This window comes from Scomber scombrus, chromosome 5 (genome assembly GCF_963691925.1).
Source record: "Scomber scombrus chromosome 5, fScoSco1.1, whole genome shotgun sequence".
Lineage (NCBI taxonomy): Eukaryota > Metazoa > Chordata > Actinopteri > Scombriformes > Scombridae > Scomber > Scomber scombrus.
Genome location: NC_084974.1, coordinates 23,816,613 through 23,828,974, shown reverse-complemented (window position 1 = coordinate 23,828,974; position 12,362 = coordinate 23,816,613). Strand labels below are relative to the sequence as shown.

General features: G+C 38.6%; 1 protein-coding gene across 3 annotated transcripts in view; it reads right to left on the bottom strand.

Moving 5' to 3' along the window:
• The window catches only part of nova2 (NOVA alternative splicing regulator 2), an 84,528-nt gene that overhangs the window by 18,008 nt on the left and 54,158 nt on the right, over positions 1-12,362 (bottom strand). For all 3 annotated transcript variants that reach the window (XM_062418667.1, XM_062418666.1, XM_062418668.1), the window contains one exon: positions 5,233-5,399. In XM_062418667.1, coding sequence (XP_062274651.1) covers positions 5,233-5,399 — 167 coding nt within the window. The remainder of the gene's footprint in view (positions 1-5,232; positions 5,400-12,362) is intronic.

Below are 12,362 nucleotides of genomic sequence, written 5' to 3'. Positions count from 1 at the left end.
AGTTAACCAAAACACATTTGTCTTCTATAGCGTTTTTCTTTATTTTTTCAATAAGGTTCTTTGAACAATGCTCAGCTGTATGTATGTATCAACTGTATCTGAAAGGTGAAGATAACACTCCTCATCACTGGTCAGGGGGTTTCTTTTCCTCAGTGCGTATCTGTATGTGTGTCATCAAATACTGCCCAAATCCATTTAGTCGCCTCTCCGGGATGCTATAAATAGTCCAAAGAGCAACAGGGGGATTCGCCCTCTATTATAAGTGTCTGAATATCAGCAGCTATTAGCCTGCTTGTCTATGCGAGGCTGCTCGTCTCGTCCAAAACAGCATTACTCAACTGTCAGTCAGCCTCAGGCTCAAAACACTCATGGTGCAGAAGATACCAATTGAGTAAAAGACGTGACACGCAATAACTCTGTGAAGAGAAGGAAGATGAAAGCTGCTGTATGGATTTCACTATTTAATCCGTCTATAGAGGAGGAGCAGGTGGCAACAGCGTACAGAGGCTGGAGCTTTTAGTGTAGTGTTTTGCTTGTGGTTAGATTTACAAATACATCCTTGAGTTGTTTTTATTTAAAGGCCTTATCAAGTGCGAGTCGGACATTATAACCCATCATCAGTGACTGACCTCTTGTGGCTGAATAGGATGCCCAGGGAAGAGAGGCTCAACATCTACAGGTGTAATGTTCACATACTTTTGGCCACATCTCACTAGATTTTTTATGTCATCTTTTGCTTTAACATTAAAACAAGACATCAACTTTGAAACAAAAAAAACAAAAGAAAAAGACACCATATGTGCAAAAATAATATCATTAGTTAAACTCTGCAGAGTATGTGTGTGTGTGGGCTTGAGAAATATGTGTGTGTAGTATTGATTAATTATGCATAAAACTCTTTTCATAACTGCACCTCTGAATTGTGTATACTCGGCAAAAAAAAAGCTCTACATCTGAGGACTGTGTGTATAAGTGTGTGTGTGTGTTTGTGTGGGTAGACAAGTCTGTAATTATTCAACACTATAAAGGCGTAGACCCCCACCCCCACCCCAACCCTCCTTATAACTCCCAAATTGTACTTATGATAGATGATAGATGATGAGAAATCGCAGAGGGGGGAAAAACACATGCAACACTAATGCAACACCAGAGCTGAGAGATGAGGAGGAAAATAAACTTCTGGGGACGTTTTTTACAATTTAATTTAAGTTTTTCCAGCAGGCAGCCAATGTCATCATCAGCTTTTTCATGATCATTACTTCTTGGTGTTATTTAAGGTTTGTTTAATGTGTTTTTCAAGAGTAGTTTAAGTCTTTTAGTGCCACTATATTGCCTCTGCGTGTGTGTGTGTATGTGCCTATGGGCCTCGTCGAATGCACCATCTAGCAGGCCTAAACAGTCAATAAATGGAAACAATGCCAGACCCGAGTAATCAATAGGGAACAATCATGAAGAGACAATGATGATAATCACTTAAACAGATTGGGATCATAATCAATGGGCGCACTAATTGTCCTCCATTACACAGCTGGTATTGGCACACATTTAGTTGCACAATCAGCAGTGAAATGAGCTCTATGTAAACTGTTGAAATTAAACTAAAAAGTTTCTGAGCAAACATCAATTTAGTGAAACCATTTATTAAAAGTTTGTGGAGCGACTCATTTCTATTAACATTATCAACTATTATTTATTTATTTTTACATGCCTGTATGTCCTTTTCATGTCATTTATTATGTTGTAAAGCACTTTGAGCTGCAATTCTTGTATAAAAGGTCCTATACAAATAACAATTATTAATATTTCTTTCATTGGTCTTAAAGGACCGATGACGGATGGAGCAATAAAGCAGTGAACGATTGATGAAGTAAAGTCATTATGAATGTATAAATTGTAAATGAAGGCTGCTAATATTGAAATGTATTAACATAACAATCATGTCTTTATTTTGGTTTAAATTACAAGATGGTCACATTGTGCTGTCCAGTGCAGAGATAGTCAATCACATATAATATTTTAGAATATGAACAGAAAACACCAGAAACACGTAGCTCCTCCAAAACCCTCTACAAGAAATGAAAGCTATAAGAAGCTAATGCTTAATGGTTTTTTAATCTTTTTAATGTGAATCACTGTATTATCCAACCCTCTGAACTGTTTTTTCACTGGCTGGCGAAATCTGATTTCTGAATAACAGACCACTGTTTTCACTCTCTCGCATCAAATCACATCACTTTACAGGCAACGTCTTGTATTTTTATAGCAAATTAAAGCCACACTAGGATGAGGAAACATTTACGATGAGGTGCCCCCCAGTGGTGCTATGAAAAAAGGCAGCTATACATGTAAATACACCTCATCACGCCTGCACACAGATATGACCTGAGGATACTAAGATAAGTCCACAGAAACACAGATGTTTCACAAACAGTCTCACTAAAAATAAAACGTTATTCCATTAAAACAAGTGGAAATATCCTAAAATAGAGTAGCTTTAACTAATGCCACCTAGTGGTTAAAATATGTCTGTGCAAAGAGTGACATTAGAAGAAAATGAATGTAAACATTTAGTTTAGAGATGGATTTTATTCTTGCTTCAATATTTAATGGCGGAAACTTCTGTCTATAATTATTTTTAACAATAAGGTCAAGGTCAAGGTAAACTGTATATACCAAATAAGGAAAAAGGTTGGTCATTGTGCAGAAGTGCACAAAACAGCCATAAAATAGATGTAAATAAATTCAATTCTACAATATGCAGTCCCTTCCATCCACACACACAAACAGACACACACAGAGCATTTCCCAGCACTCATGCTCTAGCATTCACTGATAAACAGATAAATACTTCACATAAGTGGCCTACATGATCCCTGTGAAACAAACTCTGCATCAGCTGTAGAACCAGCTAATAAGGTGAAAGAAAATGTATCGTACCATACAAGTGTTGCACAGGGATTAACACTGCACATAGCCTTGGCCAAAATACCATCAAACCCTTCTTCTTTTTTATAAAGAGTGTACTGTCTACACACACACAGTCTAATTACTGAAGGAACAAAAGACTTGCTAAACCTAGTTGTTCTTATGTTCCTTTGCAGAAACCTTCCTTTGCCCTGATAGTAGGGTCTCTGAGGATGTGTTCAGCCTTACTGAGAATTAGGTCGCACTCAATGACTCTACTCGCCATCTTGATCATGCGCTGCAACTTTAATCTTGATCTTATCTACGCATGTTACCAAACAAACATGATAACATAACATTATTACATGAACATCATGCATACTATGACAATTATAACTTATAACACTTCATCATAGTGCTGAAACTACACACTAATATGCTATTTAGTGCGCTAAAACATTAAGTGAGATTTTCTCTTAAACTGTAGCATGAAACTAATAGTAGGTGAAGTGCATACTACTTCTAGGGAAAATATTACAGTATGGAAGCACTAGACACTATGCTGGCATAAATATCCCACAATGCAATGCAGTAGTGACGATGTTGACAACAACATAACAGACAATGGCGGACAGCGACCAAGGCAGCTCTGACGTAAGGTTACTAATGCTTTAATTCAAGTAAGGGCTCTCCTCATAGTGTAATATATTTTTAAATAAATTAGTTAAGACTTTATGGTTGGCAGGGGTTACCATGGGTACGTGTCTCCAAATGGCAAGGATGCTTTTGGGAAGTGATAGCGTCCAAATAGACACATATTGAGTATATAGTACCTAGTGTGCCATTTTGGACGCAGCGAAATATCACAAATATATATAAATATTACGATAGTATTGTAGGGACGACTATCGATGCTGTCACTAAATATTTACACAATGAGATTTTTTATAAATAATCATCAGTAATGTGGATATAATGACTAAGTGGGTAAAGTCAAATAATATAACAACTGGAGTAGTCTGGTAAGGTCAGACAATTACATCACTTTACTTCATAATAACTGCTCCAAGTAAAGCAAATGAGAGAGAGGGCGAGAAGAAAAGACTACTACAGGAAGTTGAAAGGGACGCCCCATGTTCGTCATTAAAAACACCTTTTACTCAAAACTGGTGTGTGTGTGTGTGTGTGTGTGTGTGTGTGTGTGTGTGTGTGTGTGTGTGTTTAGTTGTATGTGTGTGAGAGAGAGAGTGATCAGGACACTCGCTCACACTTCCTCCCTCAGCAGGAAACCGTTTCCTATTGGCGTGGATGTTTAGGTTGCCTAGATTGTGTGTGTGTGTGTGTGTAGCCCAGGGTTCATGTCACATGTGGAGTTCATATTTTCACACGTCGCACACACTGCATCCTGCCTCAGTGGATATCTCTCTCTTTCATTCTGACACTTTCTCTCGCCTCACCATCTTTCCATTTTTTCCCTGTCACCTTTTTTCTCCTTCAACATCTTCATATCTCCTTGTCCCTCTTCCCCTTATTTTTCATTTTTCAGCCCTCTTGTACCCCCGCCCCCCCCATCATCTGTTTAGACATGTGTCTGCTTGCCTGTCGTTTTTTTTACCTCTTTTTTTCAGCTTCGCTCAAACAGAAAATCACAACTTGACCACAGAAACACACACAGTTTGTTGTTCCAAAGGTAAACACTTCCCTCCCCCTCTCTCTTTCTCACACACCCACAGTCAGGCGAGGCGGAGCTGACAGCATGCACACACACACAAATTCAAACACACACACACACAAATGCAAACACACACACAAACTAATACAAACATACACACAATATTGTATTTATGTTTTAAACAAACTCGTGAGTAAACCAGGGATAGCCTCAGTTGCTCTGGGTTTTTCTTGATGTAATGTCATGTAATGTAATAGAATATAATAGAATAGAATAGAATAGAATAGAATAGAATGGAATAAAATAGAACAGAATGGAATGGAATAGAATAGAATAGAATAGAATAAAAATGGGATAGAATGTAATAGAATGCAATAGAATAGAACTTAATAGAATGTAACATAATGTAATATATTGTGATAGAATAGAAAAGAATGGAATGGAATATATTTGAACAGAATGTAATACAACATAATATAAAAGAATAAAATAGAATGGAAAATAAAATAACAGAATAGAATAGAATAGAACACAATAGAATGTAATATAATAGAACAGAATAGAATAGAATGGTATAGAATAAAACAGAACAGAATAGAACGTAATAGAATAGAATAGAATAGGATAGAATAGAATAGAATAGAAGACAGACTGACCTGTTTGATGCGGTCGGGGTTAACGGTGGTCTGTGGCTGCAGGATGCTGACCGGCTCTGTCTTCTGGGTGCTCTGAGGCATCTCCCTCACCTTCTCCGCGATAAAGTCATGGACACCGTTCAGCGCCTCCACCGTCCCCTGAATCAGACACACCCGCTCTGTTGTTCCTGTACAAACACACAGACACACACAGGTTAGTGTATGAGTCCATAAGCACCGAACACATTTTAAGCAAACGAGGAAGGAAATCAGTATATTCATCATAGGCTGCAGACGTGCAAATATTCTGACGAGGATGCAATATGATGACATCATCAAACGGACGCTTTCAAAGTCTTTTATAACTCTGCCGCATCTTTGAATTTCATTGCAGCTCTCAGTTACTTCCATTAATTAATACTTTGTGTGAGCATTAACAGACGGTAAATAACAACACACCAAAGCTGAGCTGCACTGCCAGAAATAACACATGAAGTAGACGAAGAACAAGAAGGAGGAGGCAGAGGTATAGGAGGAGAAGAAGAAGACAAATAAGAAGCAGCAGCAGTGAAACCTTATCTATTCAGATTTCAGAACATTTATTTCCATAACACTTCAGCACATCACTTCATCACTTCTTTATCAATGTACCAACATTGTGAAGGATATGCTGTTCCAATTCTGAATTGTTATCATCATTTTTATGTGCTGTTGAATGAAAATGAAACCTGCTCTGGCTCTAACTACTAAAAAAAAAAAGTTTAGAAAAACCACCAAAACAAAACAACTGTGCGATAAGAAAAGATGCTAGGAAATTTTAATGATCCCTGCAGGGAAATAAGGTTGCTGTGCCAGCAAATAGTAACAGCAAAGAAAATATGAATTATATATAGAATAGAGAATAAAAAAAAATGAAAACATACTAAATGAAGTGTTGTGGATGATATTTATAGCAGAAACTTGTAATTGCATATTAAATGAGATTGCTTGAAGGTATTTCACACACACACAATACTACTATAATAAGATGGAGGCCTAAATCAGTGAAAGATCAGTGAAATAAAGTACTCTAAATGTCTAAAATGTAAATGAAAGGCTGGAAAGTTCATTTTCGCTTGACCTCACATATAAGAGCAACATTTTGGAAAACATTTCCACTGCATCTTCCTCTACTGAACGTATCAGAAACATTCAGTTTACGTCTGTTTCCAGGATGTGGTCCAATCAGGAAATGAATTCCCCCGTCACAAGAAAAATAAAACATGTTGGGATGATTGTGCTGCGATGATTTCCAAACTACTGCTTCAGTTTTTGGGGCTTAACATGTGTTTGTGTGTGTGTTTGTGTGTGTGTGTGTGTGTGTGTGTGTGAGAGAGAGAGAGAGAGAGCATTAAAACCTGTACCTTTAAGATTTATATCAGCGCCACATCAACTGGCTAAACTATATTATACTTTTTTTTTTTTTAAGGATTTTCAGAGGATTTACACTCAACTTACGTCAGCAAGAGGACCTGGGATTTATATTCACTAAGAAATTCAAAATACAGCTGAATATTTAATACAGAAAGGACAAAACTCTGTATTAACATGTGCTAGTTGACGTATTCATATGTATGTGTCTATCATGTGTTTATTTTAGTTTTTCTGCTTCCAGTGTTTAACGACATCAAATGTAAAAATACTTAATGGTTGCTGTTGATTTATTGGAATTGGCAAATCAAATAGAACAGATAATTTATAACCACAGCTGTCTGTCTGTAAACAGTAGCTAAAAATGCATGTTTTTGTTTGTCTTATAGTTGAAGATGCCGACCATGAACTTTGTTTGCTCTTTTTGCTTCAAATGTAAAGCACTTTGAGTTGCATTTTTATGTATGAAAGGTGCCATATGAATACAGTTATTATTACTGTTGTGCTCAATAAAGGCAAGCAAATAACACAATTAAGCATATGAGTAGAAACCAACAGATACCTGAAACCCAACAATGATTATCCGTGATGTGACTTGTTAAAAGGATAAAACATGCAAAACTATTTGACCTCATAGTTAGTTTTTTATTGTAAATGGCTTCACTGCAGGAAAATATTGCGGGTTTATACATCAGTATAGTGTCAGTAGGAATACATCAGTGTCAGATGCAGAGAGGAAGACTGGTGCTGACGGACAGACGGACAGACAGAGGGTGTAACAGAGGAGAATCTAGGCCAATGCAAAGCCTCTCAGTCCGGGAGGGCATCAACAACACACAGAAAGTAAATCTCTCTTTCACCCTTTTAGCGTTTATTGTCTCCTCTCCTCTCTTCCTCAGTCTCTCTTCCTTCCTTCCTCGCTAACTTGCGGTATTTCCCTATCATTTCCTCCCACTTCCTATCCCTCTACCCTATCTCTCTCTCTCTCTCTCTCTCTCTCTCTCTCACTCCCTTGACTCCAGTATTTAGGAGGATCTCCTCTTATCTTGACCCAGCAGCGTTTCAGTTATCACTTTTTGTCTCCATTGTTGGACTGGATCAGTTTTGCACGGCTGGGGCGTCTGTGGCTGCGTTGAGATTGAGGGAAGGAGGGATGAAAGTTGCTGTGAACTGATGGATACATCATGCTGTAAGGCCAAAGAGTTCAAGAAGCCAATTTAAGGAGCTTTTTACACTGCCTGGAATTCAATTTTAGACCAATTTAAGTAAATAAAATTAAGAAACGGAGGTCAAAGCAGCCTGACGAGTCCCAACTAAACACAGACATGTTTTATTTATGATACAATAAAAGTGCAGACAGCAGGAAATTAATTGTCAGAGAATGTCAAATACATGTTTTCCATTCTTGTTCTGCATTAATCTAATAAGAGAAACCTTTACTTGTCTGAATTTATTTCTTCTACACTTTTAAAAGCCTCAAATGTGGAGCTTTTCACAGTAAGGAGTAAAGCACGCTCTGTAGATAAAGATTTAAAGAGGATGGAGGAGTTTTAAACATCAGAGGCTAAAAATAAAAACACACACAACACATTCAGGCATTTGCAGCATTCGACTACCTGGCCATGTTGGATCTTTGCAATGCCTGTTAGCATTATAGTTGTATTAATTCCCATTCCTATATTTACAATGTGTTGACAGCAGTGACAAACAGTCTCTGTTGACAGCGACCGAATGCTTCAGTTTGGCCAAGTCAGCGTGACGATGAGCTGATACATCACTCAAACTAGGTGTGAGCACGATATTTCAGGTGTAGCCACATGACGAGTTGACAAACATCTCATATAATACAGCATTAGCGAGCAGAGTGACATGGCCAGTGGAGAATGTGTGTCTGTGCATTTGTGTGTGTGTGTGTGTGGGCGTGCACGCTGATACTGAGGAAACTGGGCCTCGCCTCTCCCCGACAGCTGGTGCCCTCTGGGTAATCTGGACTCGTCCAATCAGAGGCAAGGATTAGCAGGCCATTGTCTTGGCATGAGTGTGTGAGTGTGTGTTTGTCTGTATGTGTAGCTCGCGGTTGTGTATGCATGCCTTTGTTAGTCTGTGTGCGTGTGTGTGTGTGTGTGTGTGTGTGTGTGTGTGTGTGTGTGTGTGTGTGTGTGTGTGTGTGTGTTTGGGCAGAGTGTAATTGTAGCAGAAAAGGCCACACTGTCAGTGGAGATCAAATTGAAGCTGCTGTACAGCTGTGCTATTGCAGCAAAAACCTCCTTAATGTCATATTTACCTAAGGATCAATACATAATCCTATGTTATAATACAGATATGATCAACAGCTCTATCTAAGGGGCTTTACGTGCATTGCAATGGTGGTATGCTGATGTTGCTATGGTAACACTGATGGTGAATAGATTAAAAGTTATCTTTTTCGTTCAATTTTCACTAAAAAATACTCTTTCTTTATAAATGAGGAACACGTTTAAAGCAGTAATACGTTCTTTTTTGGTCACTAGAGGGCAGAACAACACACAACAAGCTGCCAGACACACAGCTCCGATGTAGTATCACCTTATAAAGATATCACGGCTAACATGCTGCCTGTTTATACATCCAGCAGACATGGAGCAACATTAGCAGTAATTTAGAGTTGTGATTGTGTCTCCACTGACTATTAAGGAAAATATCTGCCTCTTTAAGCTGCTAAAAGGTCAACGTTCTTCACAAGCTAGTCACTAAATGTGTCTGTCTGTAGTTGGATGCTGGAGTTGTAATATACAATCATTTTATCACAGCTGGTTTGTTGACAACTACAGCAGTACCTTTATCATTACATACAGTTATTTAATGTTACTGTCAGAACCTAAAAATGTTAATTAATAGAGCTTTAAATAAATGTTTGCTTCACAATTCTATTTTAGGGGTTTTAGGGGAGAAATCCTGAATGTACAGCTCAGTATGATCTTATTTGTTGGGGCAGTTTTTTATATTTCTTTTACTTCACGTTAGCGCACTGATGTCTTCATGTTTTTCATGCAACAAAAACTCACAAACTCACAATCACAGACACACGAATGCCTAAGCAGCGCCAGCACTAAAGAATTTACACATCCCTCAGTGATCCAGAGCGGGCTCTGCTGGCAGTTACTTCTCTACTGGTCCAACTGGTGTAAGACATAACTGTTTGTGCGTGTGTGTGTGTGTGTGTGTGTGTGTGTTCCCACACTCTCTTTGTGTGTGACTTTTGCATTTCCCCTTGTAAAATGAACCTGATCACTTGACATTTTTATGGCACGGCGCTCTAAACTTGACATGATGCAGCTGCTGAGGCAATATCTGTTAAATGTTAAGACTGCATTCGTGCAACATAGCAGGGAGAACATAATTCTGTATATTTAGGACTGATATTCTTAATGTGCACGAACACAGTGAACTTGGGCCTCTTTCCCACTGCAGGAGTGTTAGGTAACAAATTCTGCTTTAATTTCCATTTTATTTCCAACTTAAGCCCTCGTTAAGTGGTGAAACGAGTTCCAAATTCCAGGTACATTCGGGTGAAGCCAACCATGCTGTCGATCTTTATTGGTCAGGCAGATGTTTCATTATATTGTTAAGAACGACCACATCAAACACTGAACAACAACCACCATTTAAAACCACATGTGCAACCACAACTGTTATTTTTAAAGTCCCCCCTCAATTTTGGACAATGTTCAAGGTTGATAAAGACGGGGAGAAGATGGAGGCGAAGAAACAAACCAGCGGATATTACAGTGTTTGGGAAAAATTAGTGATGCACCACATGGTAAGATGATGGAGGGAAAAGATTAGAAAAATGAAACAAGAATATGGAAGTGGAGCAAACCACAAAAGAAACAGTCCGTAAAATACAGTACAAATGCAAAAATTATAGAGAGCTGAAGTCTTGCAACTTCTTAAGTTTTCAATATTCAAAAAGTTTCAGGTCAGGGTTTTGTTAACGCTCTTAAAATAAAACACCTGTAACCGTAGCAACAATGTAAATAACTGTCAGAGCAGGAAAAGCACAGGTGCAATTAATACCATTCACGATGGCTCAGATCCATTCAGTTCTTCCAAATTCATGATGCTGGTATAGGGCATGCTGGTATCGGGTTAAGAGGTTTGATTACTGAAGCTTCTCCTTCCTATCAGAGGATGATGTGGACTGAAAATGAAAAACAAGAGTCTGTGAAATTCATACCAGACGTGAAACTACAGCTTGCTATTTCCACGGTGACCAAGTGACCCAACACCAGTAAGTTTGATACCAGAACACTCATCATGATCATCATCATCATGATCCAGGCTTTGGACCCTGTTGTTTTTATTAAAGTCTAACTAGCATGACTCACTCCTTCCTCCTCTGCTCTCTTCCTCCTCCTCCTCCTCCACCTCCTCTCTCCCTGATGACCAGAGAGGCACTGGAGGCAGCAGACAGAAAGCACAGAGAGCTGATTCTCCTCTGATTTCTGACTCACGATAATGCACAGCAACATATGCATGTACAGTGTGACCAGACTGAATAAATTCGACTAAAACATCCCTAGAAATTCGAACACAGAGAGTCACGCACATGCTAAAATGTCTGAAATCAAGGCAACATAATCCGCCATTCACTGCTACAAGCATGAAAAATGTAAATATTTTACATGCAAACAATTCAACGACTGCGGAATAACAGGAGTCAAACATCCTGTGGAGTGAACACTCATCAGTGACAGCGTGCACAGCGGTGTATCAGTGTGACCTCACGCTGACCGCTGCAGCAATGTAGTTACAGTGACTCCACACTTTAAACAATGACTCGGTGTCTCTGAGCTTGTTAATTGCAGCAGAGCAGTCAACCTGCAGCCAGAAGCCATGATTCACTTCTTCCAGCCTCCTTTGACAGTGGGTGGAGAGAGAGAGAGAGAAAGAGAGAGGGAGAGAGAGAGAGAGAGAGAGAGAGTTGGCCACTCTGGGCTACCATAGTTGACAGCAGCGGCTAGTGTGAAGGTGTTTTAAAGGCAGCGAGAGCCAGGATGTCGATTTCATACGCAGACCAAAACTGAACACCAGAATGACTCCACTTATGTTACACATTAAGTTCAGTACTTCTTAGCCAGTGAAAATAGTTGTAAAATATCGACTGTGGTTCTGGAGGAGTTTTTTTTTTTTTAATTATAGGAAAATAACCCTTCATGATGTCATCAGGGTTATCTCAGTTTAGACTTGGGAGGCTAAAATCCTTTTTACAGGACGCTTAGGTTACGAACTGTGATCATGGTGTTTGACAGGCGCTATTATTTATCTGGCAGGGGATGTCTAATAAAAGATGCTATACAATTGTATTATGGGAAATGTAGTATCCAGTCATTTTGGAGCCAAATTAGGAACTGAATTTAAATTTGACCCCTGCAAGCCTCTAAACTTTGTTGAGGTGTGATACTAAATGCTTAGATTTCCCTTTAAATAACAACTTTCGGCATATCAGAGTAAGCTAATATGCCCTCACAATGTAATAATTTAACAGATTATGTAAATATATAGGGCTTACATTGTAAGACTTATATACTATTTTACTCTGTATGTACATGTTTTGATGCATGTCGTATATGCAATGTATCGTTGAAGGTGCAAAACCAAACAGAACCAAACTTTTACAACAATACACAAAAGCCTTAGCTGTTTCTGTCGTGTGCATTTAATGATAAAATGAATGATAAAACTCACAAAAAAATATACTG